Here is a 23,539-nt window from a genome sequence, read left to right on the forward strand (position 1 = left end):
AATTAATTCTTTATATTAACTCTCATTTACTTGAATCCTTCCTCATCCTTGTGGTTATTAAAACGCTTGGTAATTTATAATTTATCGCTGGTCCCTTGACTTTCATATTATCGAGAGTCGTCTGTATCTGTATAAACAAGTGATTCAAATTTTGCTTTAAATAATTGTCGTCTCTAATTTGCTCAGGCCATCTAATTTGCAATATGGGAATGGCTTGGTATTTTTTTCATTGCGACCGCCATCTATGTAGGTTTATATACAGTTTCTCAGTGGTATGAACTATGAGGTATCGTTTGCAATCTGTCACTGAAAAGTTGGTTGAATTATGACGTTTGCGAAACTGACATCCAAGTGGTGTTGCTCTATCCAGTCCCCTAATTTTCCAAGTTTTGAAAGTTTGAATATCTAAAATTAATTTTATTATAAATAATACTGATCTAAAGTATACGTTTAGACTTCCAGATTTAGCCGGTATACTTTTTAATCAGCATTAAATAAAATATTATTACTACTACTTACAACACAAGTTACAATTTACAGTAGTATGACTAAAGCATTTCCCCAACCTAATTTTAAACTAGTTAAGTACAATAATTTTCTTTGTCTGTAGGTTGAATGTTCCCGTAATATTTTTTACTGTATCAACGAAATATTTTTAAACTTCTATTTTTTTTAAATTTATTTAGTAGTCGAATACAAAGTCCATTGGCACAAGTTAAACTTCTAAGTACACCAGTGTTGCCAGACTAGGCAACATTTACCTCCTAGTTTTAGGGGTTTCTCAACCAAGTTAAGGGCAGACAATATTTCAGGGAGATTTCAAAAAAACACGCACAGTTTTTTTTGCTATTGTATATTACGTTCCTGATTTTGGAGCCAAATTGAAGTACAAACACATGGTCAAAATAGGGTTGAAACTTACTAATTGTATATTAGTTTGAGCTGTTAAAGAACAATGTGATTTTAATTAAATACAAATTCTATAATTAAATTAAAATTCTGTAATAACTACACTACACAAGAATTATATTTTGTGTATTTGAAAGTTTTTGATCATTCTTTTTTAATAAAAATATTCTATACGGATGTTCTCATGGTGACCTAGATTTCGGGCCACTTGTGTCCTAAACATGATGATGGGCGGATGAGGGTCTTTCTTAACTGGTGCGGGTAACTTAGGGGATTTGTGGGGGGAAATCAAATTAATCATATGTAATATGTTGCCAAGACCATCTGGCAACACTGTAGTACACTTTAAGTTTGAACTTTGAAGTCGAATAGTCGAATTGAATACGAACGGCCGTATTCTTTGAATATGGGGTAGGCGATTGCGGCGGCCGATAGCCTGACAAACCGGTTTAACGAATAGACGATCGAACGAACGTACAATATTACCAATTTATGTATAAGAGATTTATGATATTTTAAGAACTAACTTATTATTAAATCAGAGTTGTTTCTCTTTGTTTGTAAAGTGTGTTTTGAAGTTTTAATATAGTTGTGTATCGCGGCGCTCCAACGATCCTGATTTTGGAATTTTGCTTTGTGCCCACTTAGTATTTTAGATAAAACAGACAGAAGTTCGTGTGTAATCATCGGCTATCAGCGGAGAATTTCTTCACAAAAGGTAAGGTTTAATTTTTTTATAAATAAAAGTTAAAGCCATACTCGAATATTTATAAGTCCCGAGGTACCAGGAAAGTTGCAGTGCCGTAGGTACAAAAATTTGTGGCTTGTTCTAAGAAAAGGGCTTTATGGTTGCCTCGTTGAAGTACCATGTAGGTTGGTTTAATTAAAAAAAAGCGTTTTATTTAAATATGGTGTTACAGAACGATGTTATACGTAAACCTTACATTAAGAGGCTAGTCAAATATTTCACACACATCATAAATCTGAGTATTAATATTAGGAAAACCAGTGAGTAACTTTCCCCTTTTACAGTAAATTTCACAAACTGCTATTTAAAAAAATTCAAACAGCTTGTTTACGGAAATGTACACAAACAGAGTTTCATCGAGGCTTTCTTGGTCATTCAATTACTATCAAATTTAAAACCACAAGGTATACCTTAATAATATTTACAACACATTTTTGTAATCAAGAGTAATGAATTGAAATGTGACAAAAATTAATCAAACGGATGAAAAACAGGCTTCTATCCATCGATATTTTTTTGTCCAATTGCTATAAATCTTAAAAAATCTAAAAGAAAAGAGCTTTATCTATTTACGGCTTATTAACCGTTACAAAGGATAAAGTGTACATCCTTATACCTTAAACATCAGATAATTTATGTGAATACTGTTCACTATATGAATATATTACACTAACTATGACGCATTTATTGGAAAAATATACCGCAAATCTCTGTAGTCAATAGACATGTACTATTTTTTCTGGGGTAAGGATACTCCACGAATCCAGTGGTAAAATCTGATAGTTAATTAATTTAGTAAGTAATTTTTATGTTTGCCGTAGATCCAAACCTTATTAAAAAGGTCACTGGTTGCTGTTACTAACTATTTCCTTATCGCATTAAATTTCGTTGCTGACTTGCATCGTAAATATATAATTAAAGGGTCGAGTAAAGCTGTTATTTTTTGAATAGGTCTGAAGGTACATTTTGTAGATCCCAAGATTGTTGGATATAACTTAATATTGTTCGTTACTACAGAACATTTCAAAAGTCACGTGATCTTCCCATTCCGAAACATTACGCCCAAAGAATGACAACTCCCTTTCTATAACAAATAACTAAGTATGTATTTAATCAATTACATTAACGTACTAAGAGTAAGACTGAAAAAAAACATAGAGAGTTTAAGGTATCGCATTATGTATGCAGCGCGGCATATGAACGGTAAGGACGTTGCACTCGAACGCCCTCACTTCTTCGCCTTTAGCATACCTAGCATAACGAAAGTTTAATATTGCTTTTGCTACCTAAAATAGAAAGAAAAAGGCGATTAGACTTGCCTCTACTTTCTTTTAGGAAATATAAAAAATAATATTTTTTGCACCAATGGAATAGAATATCAATATGAGATTTTTAAATTAACACGTGGCTTCACAATAAACGCACATTCGATTCCCATTGAAATATTGTTTCTGTGTTCCTACGCTTCAACTACGTAATTATCTTTATTAGTAAAGTATTTTTAACTGAGACTAACCTAATTAATCGTTCGAAAGATGAGGTCGTGTATTCGAATCCCAGTTGTGACACCAGATTTTATATGTACAATTGACATTGCCTAGTACGATGGCAAATATAATGAAAAATCTATCAGGTCTTACACAAGATGAAGAAGATCATAACATTAATCAAAATAAACACAGCAAAGGTATACGCGTAAGTATTCAATAAAAAATTTACTTATTTAAAGAAAAACACTTTTTTAACGGATTATAGATATTATGTATTATTATATTTAAACTTATAATTATTTGTACATAATAATTATAAGTTTAAATATAATAATACATATCTATAATCCGTTAAAAAAGTGTTTTTCTTTAAATGTGTAAAAGTTATGTAAATAAAAGACAATACTAAAAAATTTACTCTTAAACGTTGTATTCTGACGTATGCGAGAAATAGTCTTTGAAAACATTGTTCAATTTCGCATCTATGGTTGATAAGCGGTATTGTGGCTAGCGATTGTGAAAGTAATAATTGCAATTACATGCAAATACAATTCAATTTTGATACAATCTAATAGAATAGAGCACTATTACCAAAATCTAAAATGTACATTGGTTCAGCATTTTATTCCTAAAATTTTGAGTTTTTCTGTAAAGTAAAAGAATATAGTAGATAGTAATAACTTTGAATTTTTGGTAGTCGACTCTATATTTATTTATTGAGAACAGTACCAAATCAAAATATACACTAACAAGTTTCAAACGTTAATAATTATTACACCTGTGTGCAAACCCGGAATAGACCGCTAAAAAAATAACTCTAATTTATAACTTTTAATTAAAATAACGACAATGGTGCACAGTCAGTGTAACTTAATTAACTAAAGGCTTACTGTAACTTAATTCCAAGTCATACTTAGGACTTTTACATTCAAAACTTAGACTTAAATAATAATCCTTCCGTTTTTACACCTGTCCGTACCTTTGCCTCTTTCTATTTGGTGACAAAGCAAAGTACAATAAATTATTTTTATAAAAATTATAACCAACTCTAAAGTACACTTAAAAAGTATTAATATTGCTTATTTATACGTATAAGGAAGCTTTTCAAAATTCCTATTCGCAAATCCAAATCATTTGGTATCTCTATCATCCTGGTTGGTCCAAGTGATATTCTTAAACAAACCCAAAAAAATAGTAGTCCACTTAACCTCCTGCGTATTTTAAGTCGTTTAAAATTATGTATATACGACTTCTGCACGAGTGTACAGCTCAATTTTTTGCTCTACCTAATTGTTGTATAGCCCATACAAAAGGCATATTATACCTCTGTCCTGAATTCGCGACGTGGCCAACTTCCTCACGTACGAATGACGGTTATAATATTTTGTATCTGATTGACCTGCAATATTATTTTAATAAACACAAAATGTAGGCAACTATGTTTCTATGCTACTAATTAATGTAGATATGTATTAGAGTTGTGACACGTCTTCCAAATATTTGGTTCGATTTAGAAAACTTATATACAACTAATATACAACAGATATTGCTTGGCCTATATGTTGTGCTGCCAATGGGCTATTTGACAGTATGAAAATGACCTAAGATAACTTAATTATACAGATGTATAATACATGATTTTTGGAGTAAAAAAATAAGGAAATAATTACTTTATCAAAGAATCCACTTTTCAAAATATTGATTTTAATAAGTCTCTTACGTGATTCAAATAGGTCACAATTTTGTCAAATCAAGGTTAACGTAGCATGCTTGTAATTATATATGTCTAAATGACAGCTATATCAACTTAAAACTCGATGTTTGATTACGTGTACAAGCATTGTACGACATGAAATGATGCGCCGCCATTTTGCATAGAGAAGCGGTTTGGCAGATTATTAAATCTTAAAGTTAAATTTGGGAAATTAAAAAAAATATTATTACTGTCACTAATAAATAATATGAACGGTTTTTATATTCTTGTCACTGCGAACTGTTTATCCTATCCGGTTAGTTCGAAGAAATAGTTAGAATTTAAACATTATCTTAATACGTTAAGTTTCCGTTTATAACGAGCCGACGGTTCTCAATCATGCATTATATTCCTATAACATAGAAAAAATGGTTTAAGCGCTCTTGAAAATAGTTTTAGTTTGATTAACGTTATAGAATACAGGTCTAAGCGTTAACAATCGTTAAACAGTGATCACTGTGTGACTGAGAGTCGCGTTTTAGCGTTATGTAAAGACTGATATTTATCATACACATTAATACACGGGGTCGGTAAAAAAGATGTGTTCTCTTGCCTCATGATTTCATAAAACAATTTTTTTTATTAGTCTGTCATAAGAGAATTAAATTAACGACTCCTAGTGAAGGCTTTACGTTCCTAAAGAGCCTTATACTTAAACATATTAACTGGTGTCGAAATAAAATATGACAGCTTAGTTTTTCTCTAAAGAAAAAAAAATACATTTTTAGTCACCTATGTATTGACAATCGCTCAAATCATTTAATGTCTTCGGTTATCGACTGGTCTGTTCCGTTATTTCTACAAATCGGTACGCATTCTAACATCGAGTTGCACCTAGCACATTTACACGGAATTATAATCCTTCTTATTAAGTAGAGACAGGTCACTATTCCCTGAAGCGACACAGATTCTCAAGCCTTTATACCTCCACATCATTCTGGTACTTAAATAACCTGAACTCCAGTTTTGCGCTTGTCAAGACGATGCATTGTTTGAGTGTGTTGTATAGATGCATACAATTTTAAGTGTTTCCTTTTAAAGGGAAGAGAAACATGGCACGCAAAATGGAAAGTAGGTAATGACTTAAAAACCATAAGTATTAAATGAATACTTGTTCTTTATAATTATTAGTAGAATCTTTCTACTTTGATCAAGTGCAACAGCTTTCGTACATCGTTTTAAAGGGAAATTATATTTCTTATTTGAATCAGACAGTACATTAGATTTGAGAAAGTGTTTTTTCGTGCTATTTAGGAAATTGCTGGCACTCAAATAACAAAATTGCTATTATTTGCTAGAATTAGGTGCATGAAAGTTTCGGCTTATATCATTTCAGAAAATTTCTTTTATTTGAAATTTTGCTTATAAACGAGGTTTTATAATACATGCAGGAAATATTAAGCTTTAATTAGGAAAATGAATGATGGTAAATATATGAATAAAGTAAAAACTGTATACGAATACCATAATAAATGTTGAATCAATTTGTGGTTTGAAGGCATCGAAAACTGGTAATCTTCATACTCCCACAAGAATGGGACAAATAAGCGTCCTTTTTAAATGTCTTCTTTATCATCTCTTTTTTAATTGAATGATAAGTCTATCGACTAAAAACCAGAAGTAAAATGTATCACTTACATATAAATATTTAGACAATATTTTGCAAACGTCTTGATCTTCAGAGAAGTCGCAAGGTCAACGCCAAAAGCCAGTTGAAACCAGATTCTAATTCTTGAAACTTGTGCCGTAGATCGCTAAAGAAATTAATATGCAATGAGGTGACATTTGATTGTCATGTACAATAGTTTAAAATGCTGGGTCAGCAAGTTCTAAATGTTTTAAATTGTCAGACAAAATTGTATCATTTTCCGATAATATCTTAAGTAAGTAATCTTCTAATATATAAAATTTTCGTGTCGCGGTGTTTGTAGTTAAACTCCTCCGAAACGGCTTGACCGATTCTCATGTAATTTTGTGTGCATATTGGGTATGTCTGAGAATCGGACAACATCTATTTTCCATCCTCCTAAATTATTATTTTTTATTTTTAGATATTTTTTATGATACTGCATTAAAATACATACAACCCCTAAATTTCACCCCTCTAACCCCTATTTTTTATTATAAATGATATACTTGGCAAAACGAAGATTACCAGGTCTTGTTAAACATTGTTATTTCTCTCACAATGTTTTTTCATGCATATTTGATTGTAGAGTTATAAATTTAATAAGAAAGCTTATCATATATGTAACACTATTTCCTTGTTTTCTTATTGACCGTTATTACTCTTAGGATAGATCTTAATTAAAACATAATAAAATATATTTCTCCAAGTAAGTCCAATGGAGTGTTACTAGAAATCACTTGATACTAAATATACACTGTGGTAAAATGCACATTCTTCTCAGTAAAATACAGGACAGTTTCAAATAACGGTATGGTGTCAAATTTAATTATTACGTAAAATATTCCACCTGTTTAGTATCTAACGAGCCGCTTAATAAAATCATTCCAAGTGTTTTGTATGACCTTCTGACATAGAGAGAGGTGAATTTGATCAAGGGCATGAAGACAATGTATGTAGGCAACTGTTATGAATCGTGGGCTACTTTCGTATGAGTCAGTAAGTAATTCATTGACAGATTTTCATTATCACAACCCACACACTTATTTAAATCATGTTCTTCTTGAATTATGTGGTATGCACTCTGTGTGTATTTATTATATGCGTGTACCGTTCTTATTTATAATTATTTTCTGAATGGCTTGTCCTTATTACGATGACAAAAGAAGCACTCGAAGGCTTTAAGAAGTTGAAACTACGTAATATTTTTCAAGGCGAGACGGTACTTCACTCCGGGCCATCGGTTGCAACTCTATATAGCCCAAATTCATCCCCACATGGAATACTGTTCACACCTCTGGGAACTCCCCAGTACCAGCTCCTTCCTCTTGACCGTATTCAACGAAGAGCGATTCGAATCGTTGACCCGATTCCTTGGCGTTGCATAGAGATGTGGGATGTGGGGTCTCTGCATCTTCTACCGCATTTACCATGGAGAGTGTTCGGAGGAGTTGTTCGGTCTAATACCTGCAGCTGAGTTTCATTATCGGACGTCAGGGCAAAATACAACTTTTTGTACAGATGGTATTCCATCTGTATCATCTCAACGTACGTCGTTTCACAACTGAGCGTTTCCTATGGCAGTTTTTGCCGCGAACCACTATGTGGAACCAGCTGACCACTGAATTATTTCCGAATCAATTCGACTTAGGGTCTTTCAAAATCTATCGGTATCTATCATCATATAATGTACGGGACCCATTTCTCCCACTCAAGTATCAGACTTAATTCCTAATAGTTACTGTGGGCAAGCATAGAATTCGCTGAGAATTTGCTTTTCTGAATATAAAGTTGATACGTGGCTCAACAGAGACCTCAGCTACTAGAAATACTGAACAAACTCCATAGATTAACGGACATTTTTAATTGTCCGTTAAGTTAACTGGTTTGCTTTATGACTGTCCTATCCTATAGTGGTACAAATGGTTAGGCTTTTTCATGTAACAGGAGGTAAATAGGCAGAATGCTCACCTGATGTAAAGATATCCCGCCACCCATGGACACTCACATTGCTGGAAGGCTCGCAGCTGCGATGCCGGACATTTATACGCTCTTTTCTTGAGCGATCCTAAGTGGAATAGGTTCGAAAAATACTTCAGTGGACAGGCTTCCCATAGTGCCCGCATTTAGTAAATATCTTAAACTTGACTGGTCTATGTGTTATTTTGTATGTTCTTATAATATATGTGAAAATACTTGAAGTATTGGGGGACCCGTAATAATAAATTATTTGGATAAATAAATAAGTAAATATCATCTGCCATCCAAAAAGTGACTTGGCTCTACCAAACGATTGATATACCTATTAAAATTTAAAAAGGAACCATTAAAACACATAAATAAACTACCAATCATATATCGTCTTATATAGAATGGGCTATCTAGTTTATTCATAGACAAAATAGAATCTCCTTTATGCATCTACCGGAAGTAGTTCAAGACTCAAGTTGCGTGACCGAAGACGTTATTCGCAATACAAATAAAAAGTGCTAAGAATAGAAGAAAATTGCAAGGCTCTGACATTTTTGTCATTATCAATTGTGTACGATCTTCAAGCTTGATTACTCAATGCCGATAAAGAGGAAACTAATACAAACGTAATACCTAAGGAAACCACAATATTATGATTTAAGTTTTTATATCAAAAATACACTAGACGTTAAAAAGGTTCCGAATTGCGACATGAAAGTATGTCCTTAATACTTACCATAAATGCCATATTTTGGTACAACAAAGTTTTGCCAAAATTATTCTTTTTTTGGTAGGAAGGCGCTTGAAGTACCTGCTCTAAATTAATTTTATTATTACTTATGTTCGGAACTTTTCACGATTTCGTTGTAAGCGTATTGCGAAAGACTATCAGACAGTGTGCTAATATTCCTGTTGCCAGAGCATTATAATTGTTTTCACGTATAAAACATTTTACGCAACTACATAACTAATACTGTAGGTATTAAAAAATTCTTGTTTTTTATCGAAGCTTTTACAATCTTCAAAAATATCACTACGCCAGTAATGAAAAGAAAATGACGGAAGCGTATTCAACATTATAAAATAGTCTTATCTGGATTTAACGTAAATTTCTGGTTCCATTGCAAATTCATATATTCATGTTCATATTTATTCAAAATAATTTACATTGCTGCTTAAGTACTAACTGTGCTAGATATAAAATGAAATTTTCCATGCTTGTGTAATACTTGCACATCCTTAGGCTGGCTTGAAATATCAATGGGTATTTCTTAATATGGGTACTCATTAACATTATAAGCTGAGTTAGTACATTTTATAAGAGTATTTATTTGAAATAATATGAGTTGTTTAAGGCTTTCGTTTGGTGAAATAAGTCTAAATGATCTCTGAAATTCCAAAGGAAAACGATTAGTACTATCAACATTTTTTAATATGTATAATAATTATTATATCAAAAAATGTTAGTAACTCTATATAAAGTTACTCATTTATTTCATAATGGCTGGGAGATTATACATTAATAATAAACAAACACAAAACATCAATCAATTCTTGATTCAAATAGCTTAATAATTCTTATTAATGATGTATTTTTTTCTATGTCCGTCTAATGTTGGCTTCCATCATGTGGTCCTAATTCTGTGTTCCAAATAAAAAATCTTCACAAATAAATTTTAAACACGTCTAGGTACCTATCACTTAAAAGGTATATTTATATATATATATATATATATATATATATATATATATATATTGTGTAATTTATCTGCTAATAGTAAATGCAAGTCTGACTTAAATAAAGCTCCAATCCTGTAATTAATTGTAGCCGAGTAGATAAACGAGTCTAGTAATTATAATCAGTTCCAAGAGACAGACAAAAACTTGTCTCTCGAAGACTGATATTTTTTCCCCTAGTTAAAACATCCGGTACCTTGAAACCATTACCGTTGATAAGAGACAGGATTTCTTTAAGGTTTATATTTTTTATCTATGATCATGGGCGTGCCAAGAAGGTTGTATGTAAATGTAACTGACTTCTGCTGTGAGGATGACAATTGCCACTGGTCTGAAATAGCGGTTAACACATTTGTTTGGTTCTTTAATTTGTAGGAAATATTTTATTTAATCTAGTTTCAATGTTTTTATTCTAACGTGAATCGGAAAGGTGTTTTTAAATATAACTGCTTTTTGCATTAATAAGATTAAGAAATATGAAGATATCGTTAGCATTTAACATAAGATATTTTGAGCCCTCTCTAAAATAAAAGGGAGCTGGTAAGATTTAAGTCACCGTCAAACTCAAAGAGCCTCTGGTTTGCTTTTGACTTGAGTTGTGTCAATCAACTATTACTTACAAAATAGTACCCGATGAGGCTACTTATCTCTTATATGAAAATGTGAATGCTATATTCTTTATCCTAATCCCTTTCATCTAGTTCCAGGCTTGAAGAGAAAAAAACTACATTTTCTTTATATATAATGTACTATATTTGGAATTTAAATAATTTACACTTATTAATAACTTCCCATAAATGTATCTAACACATCACCTTTTTATTTCACGTACATTTGACAAATGGCGGGTTCAGTAACCTGCATACGATCCGGTTTTCACATTAACCTAATTTTATCAATTTTCGTTGTGTTAAACTCTTATTTCTCCATTACATTTTATTCAATTCCATATATAAGCAATGTTATTTACAGATTGTGTTTTAAAATGAACCTTTCGATGTTTGGTGATCATCGTCGATAATTTTGGATGCTGCGCTTCTGAACAATGATTTGGTTATTTGATACAAAAGTCTAGATTTCGTTAGAAATGATTTATACACAAAAAATCTATTTGCTGTAGGTATAGTTAAATACTTCAGTGACGCAATACTTATTACTTAACTAATCTTTGTAAAAACCTTTAGTTTAATTCTGAGATAAAATTATTATGTATATAATAATCGTAAATAAGGTAGTAAAAGATGATGAAAAATCCCTATGACTTATTTTCCTTATTATACTTTTTACAAGCATTTATTTATTATGAAAACTTGCCTAGAAATAATAATTTATTATAACGCTTGACAACGAATAAATATTATATTATGTATTATGTTATTTACGTGTTCATATATTTGACTGTGACGTCTGTACTTTGTGGGAAATTGTATAGAATTATAATTAGTTCACGGAAATCAATTCTGTTCCAAGTTTAAACATAATGTAAATATATGTACCTACAGCACACATTGTTATCTCGCTTTCCCTACAAGGCGAAGGTACTGACATTGAGTGGACCCAGTAATGAAGTATAACATTACTCAAGGAGTTCAAACAAAGGCATTGTCGGGCATGAGAAACCTCTAACCCGACTGAACTATGGGAAGTTAGATGAACTTGTTCTCAATTGAGTAATAACAGGGCAATATCGTTTGTTTTAGTAGCAAATTAGTCGGTACTATTAGTACAAGAAGCCGATGTGTAATTGTTTATTTCCTAAATTCCCTCCTTAAATAGTAGATTTCTTGATTGTTACTTTAAGTTTGTAGTTTTTGCGACGATTCCCGTCTGCCGATGTGTTTTCATTTTTCTAAAATTAAGTATTACTTTAAATTATCCACTTTTAATCTAGTAAGGTTTGCGATATTTTTAAAGCAGATTTTTAAGCAAATATTAATTAAGTACTTTCAATACAAGTCAATTATTTATTATTACTACTATAAACAGTTATTTGTATACGAGACGATTCCTGTTTCTTTACGTTATAAAGAATATAAGCCAAAATGGTATATGATTTAGAACAATTTGTATAAGTTTATGGATAAGAACTTAAAATTTACGCAATATAATGCTGCTGCATTTAAGAATATGTATTGAAGATTAAATTTTTTGTGCAAATTAGTTCTTATTTTGTGCGAACTAATTAAGAACGGACTTTAAACTCGTAGTTTTTCTCAAAGATAATATTCAAGTTATTCTTAACCCGATGTATTCATTTAATTCCTTTAACAATCTTTGTGTCATTATTTTATTACTTGATTGACAATTGACAGTTTGATTTGTGTCTCGTCGACGCTTGATACGTAACTATTATATAATCTGCACTATTGGTTTAATTTATGCTAGTGTCCTACGGCTAAACTTAAGTAGGTTAACTTTCATAGTAAAATTTTATAAGAAGTCCTCTATTCTTTGAAATCTTAAAATGTGGTGACGCTTGTTCTTTCAGGCAAAAAGCTACCGAAGACTTCCTCTCACACTTGCCATATGAATGATCAGTGCTCATAATTTTAATTTTATGAATCTATAAGCATGAACTCCTCCATATGCTGAAGTATAGTACATTGATCTTTAGGTTCCTAGCAATTTTATAAACCCGCGGCAGGTTGTCTCATATTCATACAAATGTTTTATATATTATTACTGAAATGTAAACAATTATTAATATAAAATATAGTATAGTTCTAGTTGAGTTCTTCTTCGTGCTAACAGTGAAACAGTAGCTAAAACGAATACTATAAAACATTTCTCTAAAATTTATAATAGTTAACTAAACACAACATACTTAACAAACATAATTCATATTTCAGATATATTTTTAATATATCGAATAGCCATTGATAATCAAATTTCCCTATGTGGGGCGTAGGCCTCACTTCGAAAAACATTGCTATAGACCTATCTCATAAAATTTATCAACTAATAATAATTATTCAATTCTAGATTAGTGATTAACATTGTAATAATACATTTGAACCTTTGTCACTTCGAAGTCGTGAATCGTGTCAAGCCAATGAGAGTATTACTTTTAATTGGTTAGCAATAAATATTATCAAAGCCTTGTTTGTCTAGGCTTTATAACAGTATCGCAGTGTTTAAGTCGACAACACAGGCAGTAGAGAGAAGCGATTCGTCGGCTGCGGACGTTAGCTGTACAATCATTGGATATTTTAGTTTTTGCTTTATTTTTATAATTACGTAATTCATTATGTGTTAGTGTCCTTAGTGTGTTTTAGTGCATAGATAATAAGTGACGTGTGTTTGTGTAGTGTAAACTTGTAATGTGATCCGATGCAGATAACGATACAATTTCTTTGGTTTGAGGTTGTGGTTTAGTGAAATAAGGTAATTTCATTTACAGCAAAATTACTTTTTTAATGAGTGAATATTTAATAATAAGGTGTTCGTTATATTTCAAGTTGGATTATATTAGATAAAATGTTATTTTTTAAGAGGTGATAAATTTTATATGCATGTATTTCATTCATTTCGTTGTTTCATTTGCAAACATTTAATTATTTCAGTGACGTATATTTTATTTTACATATTATGTTATATTATTACATAATTAACTAGGCTATGAATACATATTATTTCATTTAAATTTATTATCATAGCTTTGTGAGATCGTCGGAAAATGTTTAAAGATAATTATTTTTAAGTATTGTTGTTTCAAATGCATTTGAGATTCATACTTACCCTAACAAGACTTACAACCATATATTCCTGCCTTTTTGCTATCCTCTCGCTCACATCAGGTTCTTAACACTAACCTTTACTTTCTCATTCCAGATAACAACCAATGCAACAATGCAGAGCACAAGAGACTCCAGTCGAAAGCGCAACATTAAGAGACGTAGCTCAAGAAAGAAATCCCTGTCTCCATCAGATTTAAAATGCGTAGAGAAATCAGAGAAACTGGGGCGGCGATCCCTATCAGAAGTCTCGTTGAAAGTGAAACACAGGAAGAGTAACATACAAAGAACTCTGACACATCCGATATCGTGTTTCGACAAAGTGCCAATCGATGTTAGTGCCATGAAAGTAGAACCCGTCCCGCCGGAAAGTGACGAATCTCACGTACCTCCGACAAGTAGTGATAGAGATACAGAGGACGATGCGCGCGCGCTACCCAAACCGCCTTCGACCAGACGGCGATGGGATTCGGGGAGTGAAATGGATTCACTTGTTTCCATTGCAGTGAGAAAGGCATCGGCACGACGACGCCGAACGTCCGCTAACCCAGGTATTATCTTAATTAAGTATTACACGGTTGCGCTAGCTTTTAAGTAACCCACGTAATAAAGGCTATTTCAACTAAGTAATATAATTGAATATCAAATGCATAGTTTGAAAACTTACCCCGTAAACGACTTATTTATAATCCCTAAATTCTCAAATCGTAAGGATTTTAATTCTTTACTTAAATTACGTTAATGATAACTAGAGATAGTCTTTTATATCGCATGTTGGAGAAACATGATCTAGTCTTATACAGAAACTACTAAAACGATTTTAAAAATTCATTTACCATACAATTTTTCATGAAAGTGTTCATGATGTTCAGGAAAAATTGTATATTTAATCTGTTTTTTTAACCTGAACCCATTAGAACGCGAGAGTACTTACGATAGAGTACTACACTTTAGATATCGGCTGTTAATGGCATTTGAAATATAATATTTTACTCAACTAATGTTAAAATCTATGTAACCTGGTTTAAATCTTGTTCTAAAACAATACCTGCTTTATGTAAGGTGAAGAAATAGGTTGGCATTTCCCAACGGTTTTACGACATTCCATAGTACATAACTTTAAATTATAATAATTCATTAATTTAATGTTTCATACAAAACTAATATCATTGAGACCGAATTTGCATTTTTAGGTTTTATTCTTAAATCTGCTATTAAATTAAACAAAATTACGTTTATGTATTTTTTTTGTTGGTCTGTACTAAATCGGTATTTATTTAAATTACAGTAATAGTAATAATTATATACATATAATTGCATTACCCAGATTACAGTCGTAAGCTCGATAAAATGAGCTTATTTTACTTAGTAAGACATCCTGTCTTGAAACGCTAATGATGGAAAATGATCTAGTTATTGGTTAGTGTCATAATTTCACAACTAGGTACTAAGTAGTTATTTTTTACTTATAAATAAATAAAATAAATCAGTGGCACTACAACCTCTTGTCTTGGCCTCAGATTTCTGAATCTGTTTCATGATCAATTTTTAAACCTAATAGGCAAGTAGGTGATCAGCCTCCAGTGCCTGACACACGTCGTCGACTTTTTGGGTCTAAGACATGTCGGTTTCCTTACGGTGTTTTCCTTCACCGTTCGAGCAAATGTTAAATGCGCACATAGAAAGAAAGTCCATTGGTGCACAGCCGGGGATCGAATACGACCTCAGGTATGAGAGTCGCACGCTGGAGCCACTAGGCTAACACTGCTCTTGATTATTGTCTTATATATTTTTAAACACCTTCTGTTACGTTGCATAGGACCACGGCTAATATATGACAGCGCACATCAATAGCTTATTGTTTACAATTCCCTACGTATTTTAAAACTTTCTTAACTACGAATTGTCTAATGTATTTTGTATTAATGATACTAACTCGTTGTTTTGAAAACGGATGATCTTTTATTTGTGAAACCGGCATATTCTATTCTCTTAATAAATTCGACTGAAACTTCTTCACCCAACTGCCACTAGCTTGCGGAATCAACGAAAAAACAGATGAATAGAACTCGGAGATTAATAGAAAGAATAATTACGTATTGTATATATTAAGTGTATTCATAAAACCAAAAACCAATTACTTTTATCTAGGTCGAGTTATTATATAATAAAACACGATATGAATTTAAACGACAGTGCTATAATTACACTAATAAAAATCACAATATTAGCAATTTAATCCGTATTGAAAACACGTGGCTGTATTCGCAAGCGCATGTACTTTCTGACTCAGTAATTATTGATTTGCATAGTTTCATGCTGGTGGACTCACTATTACATGACAATTATTATGATAATATATTTTATATACCAAGGATATATAATTATAAAGGTGTTATAAATCTCGCTTTATACCAATGTAACAAAGAAAAAAATTACGTAGAAAATAAACGATAATTTAAGGATTAAAAATATTATATAAACGGGACTTCAAACTTATGTAAGATATTATTTGAATTGTTCGTAACGTATATCTAAGATTCAAATTTCTTGTTATTTGTTTTAAATAATAAGTTCCGGAATCATTAACCATTCCGGAAAGCTTCTCAGAAGGTCAACCTGGGACATATTTATCGAAGTAGAACACTATTCGGAACTAATTTAATAATTGTCATTGGATTAAAAGGATTCTTATTAAAATATCCTTCAGTTTAATAAGACGTGTTACTTTTACCATAGAGCCTGAAAAGGAAAGAATTAACGAATATTATAGTATATGAGCAACATGTGTCATGAAATAAACAAAAGAAGCAAAGATACTGTCGAAAGTTGAAGACTATTTGTCGTTGATTTTGTTATAGATTCTTGTCATGTATAGCGTCAAGTATACATATTTTAATATCTCTGGTTAACTTGGATACGCATTAGAAGGGTGACCATTTGCATAATTGCAATATAACACGACGTAGATGAGCCATAATTATTACCGACTACCGTGTCAGATTACTTCCTCCAAGAGAGTGCATACAAACATTTCCTTGACATCAAGAAGGCATCAACGGACAAACAGTAATTTGCTCAAACGTGAACCTTGGTACTGGTAATTTTCATACTAACATACTTGATTGATCGCATAATTGATTAAAACTATTTCTTCTAATTTGATGTAATTAATATTATGTTTCAGATTTATGGTATTAAATTATAAATGAACTGTTGCTATTTGGTCCTGGGTCACTCTTGTTTTTTGTAATTTAGAGATTAAAGATCCTTGTTTGTAGAGTTCTCTCTTCTTTTGTTTCTGAAAACTAACAACAAAGCTTTCTTAAAAAACATAGTTTAAGCTTGAAATTAAAATGTATTTAATAATATTGATCGACTTCCCAAATTTAGTTCCGAAATCAAGCACGTAGAGCAATAACTGAGCATATTTTTATAAGGGCAAAAATTCTACTATCTTTCTTTTTATATTCTATTAATCTATTGTGAAACGACCAAATTAATATAACCAAAAAAAGTACCCATGTGTTGCTTATTATCTTCTAAAGTATCTCATCTAAGCCACTGCAATTGATTTAATTGGTATAAATGTTTTATCAATTTATTGACCATTAGCACAGTTTCAAGTGTTTCGTCATCAACAAGACATTGTACGACAACATTGTGACGAAAACTAGGATATGCTTAAGATACCGTTTCAAACAATACAAGTGGTTTAAGTAATTTATAGAGTAGTACAAATTCCCACTGTGCCTAAGAAATGTGCAATGAATTAATTCTGACAGTAAATTCTCTATAATTGAATATCGTTAATTTTAATCTCATGATAATTTGAAGTGTTTATGATGCACAGACCTGTTCTTTGTTAATAAAAATTCTTTGGAGAATGATAGACTGAAGTCGCTCTCTCAAGATAAGATTACGGACTGTTTTTCGAAATAAAAATTTGTGATCAAGTTAATAATAAATATTATTATATATATGCAATTGTTAGAGCAGTGTTGGCCTAGTGGCTTAAGCCGGCGAGTGTCATCCTTGATTTCTTTTTTTATGTAATTGTTAATCCATTATAATAATATTGAAATATTATCACAAATTTTGATCAAATTATTTTTAACTTTAGTCATATTTCTTGTATAAGTGTAATGTTTAACTTAGACACACTTATAAGTAAAGTAAAAATAAGTAAGAAATGTAATACATACGACTTGGACACATAGTTTTTGGTTTTATGGAAACCCCATGAAATTAGTAGCAACTAGTGTACTATAAATTTTACCTATAAGGTAACTTTAAATAGCGATAGCGATACAGATTTTAATATTAATCTTTTGTACCATATAATTAAGATTTTGCGACGTTTGCTAGATTAAGATAACTGTTAAAGTTGAATTAAATATAAAAATGAAAAAATGTTATTTAGTCAATTATGGAAATCAGCATAATTTTGTGTTGCTGTTGTCTAAAATATTATCATAGTTACATTTAATGGATGGTAAAAACAGCAATTAAATTTGGATAAATTATTTTTTTAAAGTGTGTAAATATTCTCAATTTATGATGAATTGTTATCAAAAGTGATGAGAGAAAAAGTGAACAAGACATCCTCCGTGAAGGAACGCAATTTCCAAAGACACACGATCACTAAAAATAAAAGTTCACTACAACCTTACTATTTACATATTAAAATATTTATCAACAATTCTTGTCTAATATCTTGTAACATGTCTTACATTGACTGGCTTGGTAACAATTTTCTTGGTAATATGAATACTAATTTACATGACAAATCATATCGTTACAAGCATGGAAGTGATACATATTTTCTATAGATTGCAGCTAATGAATATGAACGATAAAAAAGGTATCCATTTACAAAGAAATGATCTAAATATTTTATATAATGTATATATTTCTTAGTCACCACCATATGAATATTATTTATATTACATAATGAATATTTCTTAATAATATTGCCCATGAATAAATGAAATTTCTGTGAATTTATGTACCACAATCTACTATCAATATATATTTATGTTAACAAATATAGTCTTGGTAAAAGGCTAGTAAAAGAATGCATTGTTGCCAAGGTTACCAGAGTCATTCTCATAAGTCGGGTTATATATGTTAAATTCACTTATTAACTACTTAACATAGTTTCGAGCAGTCTATATGTTAGTTAGATTATAAATCAATCTATATTATTATTTGTATACTTATAATATTATTACTGAACATACAATATAACTTAGTATTGATTTAAATAGTGATAAGTTTGTTTGCTTTCTGTTATGTTGTTGAGCGACATCTATGTTTAAGCGTTGAAAACTGACCGTTAAACTTTGAAATTCTACACGAATGTCTTGGTGGGAAATTATATAATCGTTCGAAGGATGAACACTAGATGTCGCAAACTTATAATTATTTTGTACTCTACAGATTTGTATTTCTGAGATTGATCTGTATAAAAACAGGCTTGCACATGTAAATAATTATTTCTCTACATTTAACACAACAATCGCAAGATGCAATAACATAAATGCTATCACATTCATCGTCTTTCTCTACATCTTTTTAGAAATATATTTCAAAGGTATTTTATTTTCAATTTATCGTCTAATACTATGATAATAAGGCATTTTAACAGCTTACCTGAGCCTGTACCATAAACCTGCATGATTAATGAATTAACTTCAATCTCACATCAATATTGTTTACTTCGGTTTATCGTAGGCTTTGCATCGAGGCTGTGTTTTAATGTAATTTTATAACTGTATATTTAAAAATTAAGATAAATTTAACACACGTGTTCAATAGTTTAGCTTACAAATACGCACACAAACAAGGGCAAACGAATCCCGTTAGTTTTGTTAAATTATTCTAGCTTGTTTTATTTATTATTATTAAACCGTTCATAATTTGTGTGATGAATTTCGTAGATATTTGATTAAAAATCTTTATATTGTTCATACGGACATCTATTAAGAAATGTGTTACATATATTTCTCTACAAAGGAAGTGCATCCTGTGGGTGGCGCGTGGGAGGCAGGAGTGGGATGATAATGTATCGAAGGCGAACCTTTTAGTTAGGAAATGACATTGACATACTTTATAACAACCATCAATACAATAAATAAACTAAAATTTAGAATAAACTTGAAATTTAAATCTTTCACCATAGATTCCAGCGTATTTCTGGGTTTAAAACTATTTGATTTATTTCAAAATATCTGCACTATTATAATTTCTAGGGCAATATTTTAAGGCTATATTTGTTAAAAAAATAAAAATCTCCAACAGTGGCAGGCCACAGCCCACAGTCAAAAATACATTTCTTACATTAATAATTTACTAACTGTATATCAATAAAATTGAATCGCACCAATACATGTATCAGCATAAGAAAATTGGATATAAAAATCTGTTATAAATAAAATTTTCGTAAATCAACCCAACTATGCATCGTTGATGTCTTTTATATGACATCCTAAATTCATAGCTTCATTATTGCAAATGCGTGTAGATTGTAATTTAGTATTTTTTTTTATCTTTATGTATTTCTTTTTCGTAGGTTTATTTCAATCTAGCTGACCTGGCAAACGTCGTTTTGCCATGTATATAATTTATAATAAAAAATAGGGGTTGACCGTAGAGGGTTGAAAATTTAGGGTTGTATGTATTTTTTAATGCTGTCGATAAAAAAATGAAAAATTATCTAAAAATTAAAAAAATAATTAGGGGTGGACTACCCTTAACATTTAGGGGGATGAAAAATAGATGTTGTCTGATTCTCAGACATACCGGTCTAGCCGTTTCGGAGGAGTTTAACCACAAACACCGCGACACGAGAAATTTATATATAAAATTATATTATATTATGTTATATTATATTATACATAGATAGATGATAGGTTCTGATAACAATAATATCTTTTAGAATTTAAAATTATCTAAATGGTGCCAATTGAGGGGTTAAGATGAATCAAAGAAACTTTCACAAATTGGGCACACTTACCAGGATAACATGAGTGAATGAAGTGGTGAGTGGTGACTGGTGAGTCTGGCGAGACCGGACTAATTCTCTGAATACAAAATAAATTCTCTGAATTCTTAGAACCGCATGCGCCCAACTATTTTGGTTCGTGTAAACTCTGGGGTTACTTTAATTTTCATTAAACGAACGATAACTGAACGATCCTATAAATAATTGTGCTTTAAATAATGTTGATTTGATAATAAATTAACTTTCGTAATAAATACAAAGAAAATATATTCAGAGAGATATGTATTCCATACACATGATATTTACATACAAAAAGGTTTAACTTTTACAAAAGGCAACAAAACAATGAAAAATATTCAATACATTTAACTAAGTGATACGTTATTTGGCTGTGTTGTGTAATTTATTTATTTATTTTATTAAAGTATTCCTACAGCTACTCATCAAACAATATCCAAATAATTATTTTATACACAAAAGCCAAAACGGAATACACATTAAAATATTAACATAAAGCACAATTTTACAAATCACAAATTCATACTAAATTCTAGTTTATAAGTTCTATCTAAGATTGATTTATTGATAGATTATAATATATTGAATATAAAGAAACAAACAAAGCCATTATTAGTAAAAGATATCAGAGTTTTTGTTTATCACATTCAATATATCGATTTGCTGGTAATTTATGTTGTACCTCTGGCATTGAGGGTGGCGGTATCACTTAACATCAGGTGAGCCTCCTGCCCGTTTGCCCCCTGTTCTATAAAAAAAAAAAAAAAAACCTGTAGGTATACGATCCATCTGTAGGTGATGGTGTGTTAGTGAGGGTTAGTACGTGAAGGTGTGTATGTAGGGTATGCTCATGACCTATATTATCAAAGGAGTATTAAGAATGTTGCCTATGGTCAGACATTCCAGTCTCAATAAATGCCATATGAAAACAGTCATTTCTTAAATCTGTATATACGTGGTCGATTAATTTTTAAATTATTACTTTTCCACTATTTAATGGATGTTATACATATAAACCTTCCTCTTGAATCACTCTATCTATTAAAAAACCGCATCAAAATCCGTTGCGTATTTTCAAAGATTTAAGCATACAAAGGGACATAGGGACAGAGAAAGCGACTTTGTTTTATACTATGTAGTGATGCTGTTTATTTTTTTTTATCTATAGTAACACGAGTAAAGTTCGGTGGCGGTCGTTGTAGATATGTATATTCAAATATATGTTAATTGAAATACTTTGTTTGAAACTGGGTGTCAACTGACTTTAATCTTTTAATACATGAGCTTATAACTAACATAGACTTTATTGAGACGCTGGATTAACAAAAAACCAAATTAACTAATTGAAAAGCTCTTAAGTGACACTTATGTTGCCTATAATGAATATAAGTGTAGGCAACCATTTGTACATTATCGGAAACGAGAATTAATATATATATATATATATATATATATATATATATATATATATATATATATATATTATATTTATTTTAAGTTATATTACTAAACCTATATACCTAATAATATAACTCAAGAATAACACGGAATGAAATCCTTTGGAGCTACTTAAATCATAAATTCTCTCAAATTAAATCTCCTGATTCGACCTAGTGTTTTGTTAACTGTTTTAGCCAAGTTCTGAGATTCCTGTACAGCCTAGATATAGTACAGCAAGATCAAGGTGTGCGGGGCATAAAAATAATTCAGATTATTGCTTACATTAACATAGCCTTCAATTTGATTCGCGATTCATATTCTGAAAAAAGACGAGAAAAAATTCAGTGTTTATGATTAGGGTACAGTGATTGCATAATTCCAGTAAATGTGTAACTAAGGTTATTCTTTGAATCCATAGACTATAATTAACAAAGAGAAAGTTTATATTTGTAACGCTTTCACGCGTAAACAACTTTACAGATTTCAATTTAAGCTAGAACGTCCAGAAAGTCTAGGTTGTAAAGTAAGTAACATTTGTCCCTGTGTATGGGAAGACTATTCAACCAGAAAAACAGTAAAATGCGAGTTTTATAAAATATTTTTACTAAACTCTAAAAGTTTTTTACTAAAAGCTGGGCCAGCTTATAAATAGACTCTGGGTCAAGCTTCAAACATCAGTATCCTACAGAACCACGTAGGTCATAAACCGTCGCTCTTGGAGTTTTTAAAGTTTTTTGTGCTGACAAGTTCAACGCCGTCACGCTTAGAGCCTCAAACGGAAGATGACCACAAATTTCGAGGTCTTACCAATTATTCTGACTGTACTCTGTATTTTGATTTATACGTATTTTGTTTTTTAGTAGTTAATTTTAATCTTGATATGGTCATGTCTTTTTTTTAATAAATAAAATACATATGTATTTAAACTTCAGCCAACATTTAACATATTTGCAACTTAAGTAACGTAAACTCTATAATTAATTTTATATTAGATTCAGCTTCGATTTGGTAATTATAATACCGTAATTAAAATTATTTAAGCAGACTAACTCGAACGCAACTCTCCTACTGGATTGGACTGGGCTTAGTTTTGGCTATTATAAGGT

The 23,539-nt window shown here is 30.9% G+C and overlaps 1 protein-coding gene across 2 annotated transcripts in view; it reads left to right on the top strand.

Moving 5' to 3' along the window:
• Positions 1–1,281: 1,281 nt before the first annotated feature.
• LOC110998189 overlaps positions 1,282–23,539 on the top strand; it is a 55,284-nt gene continuing 33,026 nt past the window's right edge. Inside the window, exons 1-2 of one of the 2 annotated variants that reach the window (XM_022266692.2) lie at positions 1,282–1,627; positions 14,067–14,520. In XM_022266692.2, coding sequence (XP_022122384.2) covers positions 14,085–14,520 — 436 coding nt within the window. In that variant the 5' untranslated portion in view covers positions 1,282–1,627; positions 14,067–14,084. Of the gene's footprint in view, positions 1,628–13,419; positions 13,620–14,066; positions 14,521–23,539 lie in introns of those variants that run through there. The other variant, XM_022266693.2, reaches the window with a different exon arrangement.

Source organism: Pieris rapae, chromosome 2 (genome assembly GCF_905147795.1).
Source record: "Pieris rapae chromosome 2, ilPieRapa1.1, whole genome shotgun sequence".
Lineage (NCBI taxonomy): Eukaryota > Metazoa > Arthropoda > Insecta > Lepidoptera > Pieridae > Pieris > Pieris rapae.